The sequence below is a fragment of the Eulemur rufifrons genome, chromosome 16 (assembly GCF_041146395.1).
Source record: "Eulemur rufifrons isolate Redbay chromosome 16, OSU_ERuf_1, whole genome shotgun sequence".
Taxonomy (NCBI): Eukaryota; Metazoa; Chordata; class Mammalia; order Primates; family Lemuridae; genus Eulemur; species Eulemur rufifrons.
The window spans coordinates 48,777,804-48,791,526 of record NC_090998.1 but is presented as its reverse complement, the minus strand read 5'-3'; the positions used below and the strand labels follow the sequence as shown (position 1 = coordinate 48,791,526).

The window sequence follows — 13,723 nt, the reverse complement described above, 5'->3', positions numbered from 1 at the left end:
CTTGGTTTTCAAGATTCCTATCAGCTTTTTTTTTTTTTTTTAAATAACTCCAGATCACTCATTCAGCTCACTCTCAGTTTTTTTTTTTAAATCTAGATATTTTTTTCTTTCACCTGAAACAGCCTTCTCTAAAAGAACAAAGACCCTGGACTCCAGCGTCTGAATTCTATCCCCAGCACCACTGTATTACAGTGGCCTGCACAAGCAACTGTAGCCTGCCTTTTCTGTTCCTTAAGCTGGGGTAAAAATGCCCATATGGACAAGTCGTTGGGAAAAGCAAATAAGAACATCAGTGAAATTGCCTGGCACGAGGTGTGGTACATGGTCAGAGGTGGTCAGTAAATATTAGTCTTCCTTCCCCACCGGCTTCTGGAAGGCTTCACACTTAAGGATTGCCAGCATTCACTTTCATATTCAGAGAGAATGACTATTTTGTTTGGGACTCCCTGTTTTCTCCCATAAAAATGTGAATAATATTTAACACCGTATGTTTATGCTTTAACATTTATAGTCTTCTGATTCTTGGTGATTTTTTTGTGTGTTCAAGCCAAAATCCCATTTGGGGTAAGAGCACGTTTTGTTGTTATTTTGTACTTTCTGCAGTCTGGCCAATTCATAAGGAACAATACTGGCGCATCGTGACTCGGGAAGTGGCTATGCTGGGCGAGTGGAACGGAGGGTGATTGTACATACAAAGAGTCTGAGCACAGGCAGGTGGGAAGTGTACATGCACAGCTGAGAGTTTCAGAGTTTTCTAAAATGGTAATAGCAATTATCTTTGGATGGTAGATGAGGAAAAGTTTGTTTAAAATAATTCCCTAGACCCCTCAATAAAACCTTAGGAGGCAGTATGATACCGTGGTTAAAAACTCAGACTGGTAGTCAATCTCGGCTTCAAGCCTCTACACTTACTGAGTGACTTTGAGAAAATGAATTTTCCTAAATCTCAGCATCCCCTTCAGTGAAAAAAAGGACAATAGAATTGTACTAAGGAACCCAAAGAAAAAATTAAATGACACATATGAGCTACTATATTTTGCATATACTTAGCAAAACCTGGCATCATCAATATTAGCTTCTCTTCCTACTCCATCAAAACCACAAAATTTCACTGGCTTTTTCCATGGGGATCATGAGTCCAAACAGAGCTTATTGAGTAGAACACTGAGGAACACACCCTCAAGGAATTAGAACTTTTGGCCAGCTGGAAGGCGAGACTAGCCAAAGAACAATTAGCCAAAAACCCTGGGATTCTTGCTTCCCAAGAGACAAGAGGAGTTTGGAGAAGGGAGGGAGAACCATATAATCTAAAGAAGAAGAAAATAAGTAGGACAAGAAAAAGAAGGAAACAGTAGTTTGGTGTGAAACAAAATTTGCCTTAGGAGGTCACTGAGTTTAGAAGATTAGTTTGAAGGGCTGTTAGCTATTAATATAATAAAGGTGATCACCACAGAGGTCCTGGAACTGGACCGAGAGCAGATAAGATCTCAGCAGGGGGAGGATCCCAGCCTGTCACGGCAGTGGATGGGGCGGGGGCTGCTGCAGACGGGGCAAGGAGAGCAGCCGTGCTAGGGTAGGAACCACGAAAACCAAAAGGCGGCATAGTGATGATAGACTTGATTTAGAGGATAAAGCGGAGTAAAGTTTAAAAAACAAAACTGCTTTCTAGCCTATGATAAAGGAGAAATGGTGGTGTGTGTTGGGGTCTGAAGAAGAAAATTAAGTTTCTGCCTTTTCCTCCCGAGTTTTCTGAACCAATTTTAAAAATAGACACAGTAGGCTGGGTGCAGTGGCTCACGCCCGTAATCCTAGCACTTTTGGAGGCTGAGGAGGGAGAATTGATTGAGGTCAGGAGTTCAAGGCCAGCTAGGCATGGTGGTCTGCGCCTGTAGTCCCAGCTACTTGGGAGGCTGAAGCAGGAGGATCACTTGAGTCCAGGAGTTTGAGGTTGCAGTGAGCTATGATGACACCACTGTACTCTAGCCAGGATGACAGAGCAATACCTTGTCTCAAAAGAAAAAAGAAAAAAAAGAAAGAAAGAAAGAAAAGATAAAAAAAAATAAACACAGTAATCTGGGGTCAAAATAACTTTATAACTATCGTAAAGTGAGATTGGAAACCATGGTTTGCATTTAAGAGCAAAACAGACTTCCTACTCCTCTCCTCTAGCCCTTAAATTAACCATACCCACTGGACAGCTGTGGGCTGTCACCTCTCAATCCCACAGAGAGAGGGTCTTGCTAGTATTTTTCTGCTGGAGGACAGGAGCAGAGGGAACAAGGGCCACTTATGGACAAACAGGGACCACAGAAAAACCACCAGAGGGTTCAATGTTGCATATCCCATCTTACTAGTCCTGTAGGGAGACAGGGCCTGCAAGTGTTATGTCTTATACGAGGTCTTTGTGACTTTGTTGACTGCAAAACAAACCACCTCCAAATGTAGAGACTTGACAGGACAGTTTGTTATCACCTTTCATAGGTCTGTGGATTGACTAGGTTGAGCTGGGTGGTTCTGCTTTGGGATCCCTCCTATGGCCACAGTCAGATGTGGGGTGGGGCTGGTGTCAGCTGAAGACCAGTCTGGGCGGGGAGTCCAAGGTGGCTCCCCCACATGGCTGGCAGCCGACACCAGCTATTGGCTGACAGTTTAGCTGAGGCAGCAACACATGGCCTCTCCATGTGGTCTGGGCTTCTCTGAGCGTGGCAACTGGATTCTAAAAGAAAATATCCTAAGAGCAAGTGGTTCGAGAGTTCCAGGCAGAATCCGCATGGCTTCTTAAGACCCAGCCTCAGAAATCTCAGCACATCACCCCTGCCACATTCTGTTGGTCAAGGCAATCACTAAGGCCAGTCTGTATTTGAGGAGAGAGGAATTGGAATCCACCTCTTGTGTGAGGAGCAGGGTGCTTTAACAGGGAGGGAGGAATTGAGGGCAGTCGTCTTGGAGACTCCATCACAGTCCTCCTGTAGAAGTGCCCTCCCTGCTGTGAAATCTCGAGAGTTAAAGTAATGATCATCTATCTTTCCAGTATAAAGTAATATAAGTTGATGAGTTAGCTGTTAGTAATATAAGTTGATGAGCTAATTAAGAAAGGAAATCTAGTTTGCATTGTAAAGGCAGATTTACAAAGAAGCTAATTAAACTTAAGTATTGGGGACCTTGGCTCAAATCGGCCCCTGTGAGTTCTGGTTGTTGTTGGAAAATGTAGAATGTTCTAGATGGGGAGCAGAAGCAAGGTTGTAATCAGGAAGCATTTTTATAAACATTTCTCAAAGGAAAGGGACCTCAGGTTCCAAGGTTCTAGTAATATATTGTGATTTCTCATTCTTAATAAACATTCACATTAGCATCTAAGTTTGTATTCATAATTACTCTTTCATTCTTTTTCTTAAAGAGAGACCCCAAAATTGTTTAAACTTCAGATCTCATAAAACCTGGATCCCCCTGCATAAAGGGAAAATGATGAGTTCTAAGGATACTTTGATAGGCTAAAACAGTCATGTTTGACAGTTTTCTCAGTCTGCTCCCCAGTCCCACAGATCTGTAATACTTCATACTTGTGTGTGCTCCGGGTGAGCACCCTTGGGGACTGTTTGCCCCTCCCACTGCCACCATTACTCTGAATATGTTGGGGAGAAAAATCACATTAAGACTATACAGAAGCTGCTTTCTTTGATTCTGGTACATTCTGACCTGACGTAGGAGAGATTTCGTGACCTGGCTGTCATCTCCATCTCTAAATCTTGGATCTGTCTGTAAAAATCACTTGTGTGCATCTGTGTGTCATATACATGGGTTGTTCCCATTTGGCCAATGGCTGGAGATTTGCCAGCCAGCTACTTGAATAAAACTTGAGATTTACTCTGACACACACCAAAAACACTAGCTGGGCAACTCATAAGATTCATAGGCACACAACGGGAGCCAACCTGTATGTTTGTGTCAAACATTCCCTCTCACTGAAGATTGTTACTCTGATCTCCTTCTGAAAAAAATTAATAATTTCATTTGAATGTTTCAGTTAAACATGAAATATTTTCACATTAATATATTGCATTAATACATATAAGAATAGTTTGAGAAGTTCAGAAAATGAAAATCCCTGGAATCCACTTCCTGAAAATCTGAATCGCTAGGCCTAGGAATTTACGTATTTTTAGATAATTCTAAGACTACTCTTTGAGAAACATGGTTATAAGCCATTCTTCACTGTGCTTCAGGAACTTCAATCCTGAAATGGGTGTTACATCCACACTCCAATCCCGCATTGCGTGATTCATTCTTACAATGCATGTGGCTCAGTGCCAGGCTGGTAGATTATGCATAGTATGCACCTTTCTGCACTTGATTGAACACAGGGCTGCTAAGATGTGGGCTTCTTGCTACTAGGATAACTGCAATTGGTGAGATTGACTTTGCCACACAGCAAGTATCCCACAATTTATCAGTGGTTAATGTGTCTCCTCTCCTAAGACAACATGCACGGTAGCTTGCTCACTTGCTCTCTTGAGAACTGTGAAGTACTAACAGTGATTATTATTTCCATCCCAATGACCAAAAGTAGCAGCTAATGAATAGAGAGTAACAGTCATTTCACTACTTATGTCAGGTGACCATATTACTTAACCCCCTCGACCAAGACATTTTTGAGTCAAAGCGGACACTATTACTAATTATTCTGGGAAAACAGGCACAAACTAAAATTGTTGCAGCAAAACAGGGATGTACAGGCCAGGCGCAGTGGCTCATGCCTGTCATCCTAGCACTCTGGGAGGCTGAGGCAGGAGGATCGCTTGAGCTCATGAGTTCGTGACCAGCCTGAGCAAGAGTGAGACCTCGTCTCTACTAAAAATAGAAAAATTAGCTGAGTGTCATGGCATGCACCTGTAGTCCCAGCTACTCGAGAGGCTGAGGCAGGAGGATCTGTTGAGCCCAGGAGTTGGAGTTGATGATGCCACTGCACTCTACCCAGAGCGACAGAGTGAGACTCTGTCTCAAAAAAAAAAAAAAAGGAAATTGAATCTCACTCCCCCACCCCCCATAAAAAAATAAATAAAAAGATGTATGGTCACTCTGTTTGTGCCTTACCTGCCTCCTGAATGGCCTTGAGGCAACTCAACTTATCTACAGTGCACCCACATGCTTACACTCACAGGCTAGGATTTCCGCAAATGGGCATTTTAGTAAAGACTTATTCCTCAAATGATTATTGAGCTATTAATAGATTCAAGCACATTCATTTGCTAATTCATTCAAGGAGGCTTTGATTTAGTGGTGAACAAGCCTTTGGAAACCCAGAGAAAGGAGTGTGTATATCCTGGGAGTGTCCCAGCATGTAAGTGGGATCCCCGCCCTTCGCTTACCTCGCTGAGTTACAAGAGACCAGGTGTCGTGTGGCGATGGAAGCCTTATGCTGTGGCAGTCAGACATCGGGTACAACTTCAGGCTGTCATCATGGGACCCAATATTTTAGATGGCTTAGAAACTTTTTGAGCTATTAGATTGTATTCACCTTCTAAATTCAAATGTTTATTTTGTCTCCAAAAGAAATGTGCCTCCAAATGTTTATTTTAGACTCCAAAAGAAAAAAACAAACCCTCAAGAATACCCATGGTATATTTCAAGGATAAAATTATACCCACAGCCGAAACAGCCAGCTCCTTTAGCATAGTGTGAGCAGTCAGAATATTTGTCACACTTCACTGGCACTTGATTCATTTGCAGCTGAGTGCTCTGAAGTCATGAGGTCAGTCACATCAAGACCTAACTCATTCTACTATGAGAGAGTCAGAAAATAGTAGAGCTGTAAGCAGCCCAGTGGCCTTGAGAGTCCTGACCTCTCAGGTCACAAAGGGAGACACTGAAAATTTGAGAAGTCAAGCCCCGTCCCTCACCACTTTCCGTGGAAACCCAGTACTATGGCCAAACCGAATGAGGCAGAGCTGCCCAAGCACACCAGCCCTTTCTCACATCCCCAGGCTTTGGCCCCTGCGGGTCCCTCTACCAGTAAGGCATATTATGTCCAACCCCTCCTCCCTGACACCCTCCATATGAGGAATCAGTACTCCTCTTTCATTCAATATTCCCAGCAGGTGGTCCATAAACTTTGAAATTGTGAATGAACAAAGTGGTTTTGCCTAACTGCTAATGGGCAGAAGTGGATCTCAAATCCACGTCTTCTGACAGCAGATTCAATGTTAGTTTCATGACACCATATAGTGTAGATGGAATCACTACGGAGAATTTGGATGTGATCTTGGTGGCCTACCAAAATGCCAATGTTGAAACAATCTCCTTGATTTTTAGGACTGCAGGAAGAATGCTGGAGTTTACTTTTCTTGTGGTGCAAGTGCCATATTTGAAGTTCTACAGGTTAAGCTTCTGGGTGGGCCCCATGGGGCGGAGGGCACAAGACGTCATACTCTCCTTATTTCCCACCACCTACTGGCAGCTTTTACTTTGGAACCACCTCTGGCTTTTCCTGCCATGTAACACTACTGAGAGTCCCAATCACTGTTACTTTAAATGAGACTTTTGGAATTGAACCCAGGTCTCCTGAGCCTGCTCTGATTCCTCTCCTCCTACCAACTAGCTGACACTCGGGTGTTATCGCCCTGAGATCAGTGCCATAAAAGAATAACATAGAATTAGAATTTTCAATTCCCTTCCCTTATCTTACTTGATCTTCCTAACAGTTTTGTGAGAGAAGTAGAGCATGTGTTATTTATTTTTCTTGTTTTCTTCAATTTTTAAAAAATGACTTCAGAGATGAGAAAATGAAGAGCTAAAGAGAATAAGCAGCTTGTCTCAAGTCATGAAGCTGGTTAGGGGGAGAGACCTGCAGCGAGGGCATCTGATCACAGGGGCAGGTGCCTGCTCTTCCAGAGCCAGGCCTGGCTGCAGGAGCTCACTGTCCTACATTGAGTACTTAAAAGGGGGAAAAAAAAATTTGGAGAATTTGCTGAACTGATGAAGACGTAAAAGCTGCGAGGGCATCCTAGACAAGCAGCAGAGATTTGGCAAATGGAAGAATTCATGGGTTCTTTTAAAAAGTGGTATCAAGAAGCCAGTGTCATTCAATCCAAGGAGCCAGATTAAAAAAAAAAAAAAGAGGCGGCAGCAGCCAGCGTCAGCACATAGTGATACGAGATCTCTTACATGCCACTGAAACATCAGCAATGGGGCAGAGATGCGAGCACGTATTAGACAAACGCTGAAACAGCAGCCTGCGGCTGGGCGCTAAGTGGAGCTTCTGTATTAAAGAGTCGCTTGTCACAGGCTCCTGTGTAAAATAAGTGCCCAGTGATGACATTAAGGACATCTCTAAGTGTTCTGAAGCTGAGGGCCCTGTGAGAACAGTCAGCACTTGGCTCATTCCGGGCACGTTAGCCACGGCTCTCGTTTGCCCCTGGACTTCTTCCTGGTCCTCAACACCAAGCGTTTTTTGTTTGTTGGCAGCTCCACTGAGCACAGGGGAAGAAAAGGAAAGAGTTTACCGCTTCTGCTAAATACCAGCATGTTGCATTCTGGTGACTATTTGGAACTACCTGAGTTAATAAGCTAAATCTGTTGTGTCACCGTGAAATTAGGGGGTCTTCTGAAGGAATCTTATATGTTTAATTTTTTTCTTTCCCCCTTCTTACCCTAGTCATTCTTTGTGTCAGCAAGTGTGTACTGAAGATCTACTGTGGTATATACCATAGAAGACACTTCTGGGCCCGCAGAAGAAATGCAGACTGAAATCTCTGGCCCTCAGAAGTTGAATTTTGGGGGGATGATAAGTTGACCAACTCCCTGGGTATTCATTGTAAGCTGGACGGGGTGAATGTCCAATAAGGGAAATTCTTTGGTTATGAATTGAGTGATTTGCCAAGGGCTAGGCTCTGTGCTCTGTTCTGGCACAGAAACAAATAGAACAAGACAGACCATGCCCCTAGAGGAGATTATTGCCTATTACCGCGTTTTCAAAGTAAGACTCCACCCCCTCCCACCTGCATCAGAATTCCCTGGTGTCCTTGTTTAAGGATGCTGATGCCTGGGCCCCAGCTCAGATCTGCACTAACAGACTTTTAAAGGTGGGATCCTTGAATCTGAATTTAGTTAAGTAGCACTCCAAATGATTCTGAAACACATTCAAGTTTAAGAATAACTAATCTTGTGGAAGAGACAAAAAGTGAACCCAGATGTGTACACATAGATATTAATAAACACTATATTAGTGGGTGTGAAAGGATTGTGCCTGCAGAAGGCCAGGGCAAAGAAAGATGGCTGCTCTTTGGTCCCCCTCGCAATTGCTGTGGCAGCAGAAGGTGGCACCCACCCCTTTCAGCACCCCCTCTTCACCACCAGCCGAACACTGAGTAACAGGTGCCTGAAGGAAAGAAGGAAGGAAGGGAGGGAAGGAGGGAGGGGAGATGCAAGTAGGAACCCATGGGAAATCGCCTCACTTGTGCAGATGGTGCCTTCCCAGAGAGGCCACCATGACCACTTCTAAAATGACTCTCCATTGTTCTCCTTAGCCTGCTAGATTTTTCTTCAGAGCACTTATTACCTTCTGACGTTGTAGTTTATTTATGTGTCTATCCCATCTACTAGTTTAGAAGTTGTGACTTTGTCATTTTTGTTCTCTGTATCCCTAGTACCAAAATGGTTGGCATGTAGTAAGTGCTCAATAAATGTGTAATGGAGGCAGCAGGAAGCAGGTGGGTCCACCCAGGCCCCATTTCTCAGCTGCTCAGATTATATTGCTTTGAGAAACTACAAAAATCCGAAGGATTTATGTGGCCTTTCTCCCCCTTTCTTGGCTGATGGGAACACAGGAAAGAGCCGCTAGAAGCCCTGAGGCATGTTCCCCAGCCCCACCGTGGACAAAGACCTTTCTGTAGCACACCTGTCCCCTCCGGAGCCTGCAGAGACTCCCTTCCAGATGTCTGAGTTCTGGGAAGCCTCGGAGCCCATTAGTTTGATGTGAGGCTTCCCGGAACATTGAGAAGCCATTTAAGGAATTGAACAGAGGAACTGGGGAGGTGAGTGTATGGTCTGATTGCAAAGGGCTGACAACAGCTTCAGGGAGGGAAGGGCAGGACCCCGGAGCCCGCTGGAATCCTTTGAAGCCCTGGCTGCGGGGAGGGTGGGTGTGCAAGGGGATGACTTGCACAGCAGTCCAGTCTGTCCAAAGGCGTTTTCAGAAAATGTTCTGCATCACAAGTTAGTGTATAAGACACAAGCTGTAAGTGGAAAGTTGGCAAAGACCTTTGGAAATTGACTACAGGGCAGGAAACAAAGGGTAGCCGTAAAAACCTAAAAGGATGTTAATTGGGGAGTGCCTCAGGGAATAGGGTTGTGATCAGTTTTTTATTATTTACATAAAAATTACACGGAGAATGGTATTGAAAGGGATTTTCAGGCTGCCTAATGAAACGACATTAGGGAGCTGAGTGTGGAAATGTGAATAGTGGCATTAGGGAAGGATTGCATTTATTGGCAGAATTGGAGAGTGGCATTTTGTAACATGTTTGTGTGTATCATCCCCACCCATTCTGTTGTCCAAATTTCCATTTCAGTAGTGGACAGGACAACTTCAGCTCTAACAACCTGTCACACTCCTTGGGTCAGCAGAAAAGTACTTTTGAAGAGGTTTTGGCACCCTGCTCACAGGGCAGATTCTGAAATCAAATGGATGTTATCTACAGACATGGCAACTTCTCTTTCAGAAGGAGCTGGAAAGCAAATTGAATCTCCTGTTTAGCTAAGATTGGCCCAAGCGTAAGATTGGGCCACCTGACATCCACATCTCCCCACCTCTTGTTACTTAATGCTTGTTATCCTGTGAAACTCAAATTATCACAGAAATTTATTGCAGACACACCCCAATAAGAAGTTAGCAGTCTCTCGTAAGCAATGTTGCTGCATCCTGATAGTAACAACCGAACGAGCCAGGATTTGAAGTTTGGAGCCCAGGGGTGACGTTTTCTGCCTTCTCTATAACCTGCTCTAGGGAACAGTCTGCACAGGCATCCGGGAATCCGCTGAGCCTTTGATTTTCTTGTTTACAAACCTGGCCCAGTAGGAGTCCTCTATGGCCTTGGTACTCAAAGTGTGGTCCGTGGACCTGCAGCGTCGTGGCATCACCTGGGACAGAGTTAGAACCGCAGACTCTCAAGCGTCCCTCCCCCCAGAACTGAATTAGAATCTGTAGTTTAACAGAATCCCTCGCTGATTTCTAAACACATTAACATTTGAGAAACGCTGGCTCTAACATACCTAGGAACCACAGAAAATAAAACAAAGGGGGTTAGGTTGCTTCTGATATAGTACGGACCACATTACTTAGCGGCCTGAGGATAGAATTCTGGCATTTGGGACTTTCTGGTCTGTTGGAAACTTAAGTTCCCCCTTCCTGTTTTCTTTAATTTGACTCATAAGGCTCACTGCCTTCTCCAGAACATAAACTTACCCTTAGGTGAACATGCCTTCTGAAAACGAGATGTTAACAGGCAGGGCATTATAGCCCTGAGTGCGCGTCCCCTGGACGTGGCCCATGTGCTGGGCCATTAGCTGATCGCTACCATCAAGTTCGCAGGCCACAGAGCCCTGGCACCTGGCGGCTGCTTTTCATTTGAGCTCCTTTACCACGGGCTCCGTGGGTAGGCATTTTGTTGTTTGCTGCTGCCAGGTGTAGGCTGTAAGCCCACAGCCCCACAGTAGGGCGTCACTAGCCTGGGCAACCCTTTCCACAACATAGGAGGCCTAGCTTTCAATAACCTGGATTTGAACACTCTCTAGGCCTCGTAGAATTGTATTGTCTCTGGATCTGAGATGACATAGCAGTGGCCGTGTGAGGGGACACGAGAACAGCAACTTATGCTACCTCCTCTTTCATCTCTCTCCCCTGCCCTGACCCGTAGCTTTCACTCACTTTTGCTTTTAGAAGATAGGACCGAGGAATGAGGGGATTGAAGGAGACTGGTTAAATTGACCTGCTTTGTCCTCAGTTCGTGAAGTGGTGTGAGCAGGGGTCGATTCTGCCAAATTAGGAAGGAATAGCAATGAAACCCCAAACTTCGGTCCTCCCTACGCTCCCCACCCCCAGCAAAGCAGAGTGAACCCAGAGCTGTGGCCTGTCCCAAACAAGGCTTGATTTTTATTCTTATTAGTTTTGCCACAGTTAGTTCATTCTTTATGAAGAGCTTGGGTGCATGTTGAAATGTCCAAGTCATTCAAGTACTAGAGATGAGGAAAGACTTAAAGTTTGTCAAGACAATGACACACTTTGGAAATCAGACTGAGCATGTGTCCTCTGTAACTTAGCCTAGATTGGGGCGCCTCAAGCCTGGGCGTGGTGTCAGAGCGCCATCCTTATATGAAAGGAGTTGGCCCCTTGGGCCTCAGCAGGTGAGGCAAGAAGGGTTTCAAGTGAGTGCATTAAATGAAGTCCATCTCCGTAGTCCCAGACAGATACATACAGCGCACTTACTAAGGATGCTAAGTTGGCTTTATCTCCCCCACAGACTGGGAGCTCTTCTGAAGCAGGAAAATCTGTTACTCATCTTTGTATTTATAGCATCTGGCACAGGGTAGGCCCTTAATAAATGTTTGCTGAATTAATATGTTAAGGAAGACCAGAAAGTAAGCCCCTTGCTGATGATCTGGCTAGCACAATATCCACTTGTAAGTCATCATTCCAACTCTACCTCAGGCGTTTCATTCTCAATTAATTTCTTCCTTGTCGGTTATTAAGCCCACCTCGTAAGCTCATTCACAGTTGTGCATTGGGCCCCATATGTCTGTATAGCAGGTCTGCAAGGGAGGCTGACCCTGGGCACAAAGCTCACTGTATAATTAAGTACCTTACAGTGCATACCTAAAAACCACTAGGCTTGGCAGGAAAAGGGAAGGGAAGTCAGCAGTCAATTTGTTGGGGAAAATAATGTGCTCCCAATTTCTTAAGCAGTAGTATTTCTGTTCTTTTCAGGTAAGAGTCTACGAACTCTCCAAATATGAGCATGGAGCCGATGATGTGCTGATCTTGGCCACTGATGGACTCTGGGATGTTTTATCAAATGAAGAAGTAGCCGAAGCAGTCACTCAGTTTCTTCCTAATTGTGACCCAGATGATCCTCACAGGTTTGTACGTTTCCGTAACTGTAGGGTTGTTCCTGAAACAGTCTGGCATGACATGACTGAAATAAATAATCGTGCAGTTCTCACCATTCGTGATTTAGAGTAGAGGCTGGTATGGATAGTTCAGTAACCAAAATGCAAAAGAACCTTTCCTATTAAAGATACTTTCTTGGCCAAATAAAAATTCTCCTTAAATTGAACCCAATACACATGGTAAAGAATTTGATTTGTTAGGATTTCAGCAGCATATCTTTCTCACACTTACTTCATATTCTCCAAAGTAGGAATAATCCAATTTTTGATCCTACCAATGAGAGTGATGGCATATGCTCCCCAGCATTGACATTCGTCCATTGGAGAATTATTTTTTGGGGGGGAAATATTGGGAAAGGAGAGAAAGATTAAGTATTTCTTTATAGTATAGTGGCAGTGTAAATATCCTCAACAACCCTACAAGACTCTCAGAAGTCACCTCTGGAGAAAGGCAGCTTGAATTAGAACACAAACAAGTCACCATGAGTAAAAGCCAGCAGAAAACAGAGACAGCAGAGTTGGACCTATAAATACTGCATTATTGGATTTATTAGTCAAAAATATAAATAAATATTTCCGCATGCTTCAGAAATTTTTTGAAAAAAGCATTGAAAATATGAGCGAGGATATGAAACATAAAAATGGTGACTAAGCAAATTTCAAAAATAAAATGGAATCTCTAGGGTTGAAAAATATAAAAATGGGAATTAAAAACTTTATGCATTAAACAGATCAGAGATAGTTGAAGAGAACATTGGTAAGCTAGAAAATTGATCTAATAAATAATCCAGAGTATGGCATAGAGGGACCAAGAGAAGAGAAAACATACAGGTACACGGTTATTCATGTTATTTTTAAACTATAAATGTCATAAACATCTTTTTGTGTGTGAAATATGAGAGGCAGTGTAGTCTATAAGAGTGTGTAATCTATAATTGAACTTCCTGAGTTCAAATTTTGGCTCTGCTCCTTCTAGCCTCATAACCTTGGGGAAATTTCTTAACGTGTAAAATGAGGATTCCAATAATGCTAACCTCATGCATATATATAAGGTGAGGTGCCTGTTAAATAGTGAGCACTAATAGAAGAGTTTGTTGTTATTATTGTATGTCTCATATATTTGACAACAGCAACAAAAATTCTTTAGGATAAAAGTGAAGCTAAACTGTCTCCTCTTAGGATTGTTTGGTATAATTTTGCTCAGGTGCCGAGGAATTGATGGCACTGTAATTAAAGATTCTTTTATTTGAATTTGGATGTATTTTTCTTCTTTCAAGTTTTTAGTTTTAATCTGTGTTCTATATCCTACTTGTTAGTAACATTCTTATGTTGATTTTCACTATGATTATTTTCATAAAGCTCTGCCAAGTCAGCTGCCAGTTAGGAGTTAAAAGGCACCCAGTACTGTTTTAAAAATCTCTGCAAGCTGGCCTGGCCTTGCTTACTAGCCAGTCTCTCTCCATGGTGACAAATCTGGCCACCAACAGTGGTAACCTATGGGCAGTGTCCTCATGCCAGGTCAGAGCAAGCCCTTGGGGTCTGTGAGACAATTGCCTACAAAGCA

At 43.5% G+C, this 13,723-nt stretch overlaps 1 protein-coding gene across 1 annotated transcript in view; it reads left to right on the top strand.

The window, feature by feature from the left end:
• PPM1H (protein phosphatase, Mg2+/Mn2+ dependent 1H) overlaps nt 1-13,723 on the top strand; it is a 235,427-nt gene that overhangs the window by 210,304 nt on the left and 11,400 nt on the right. Inside the window, exon 9 of the mRNA XM_069490674.1 lies at nt 11,978-12,129. Within this exon, the coding sequence (XP_069346775.1) occupies nt 11,978-12,129 (152 nt within the window). The remainder of the gene's footprint in view (nt 1-11,977; nt 12,130-13,723) is intronic.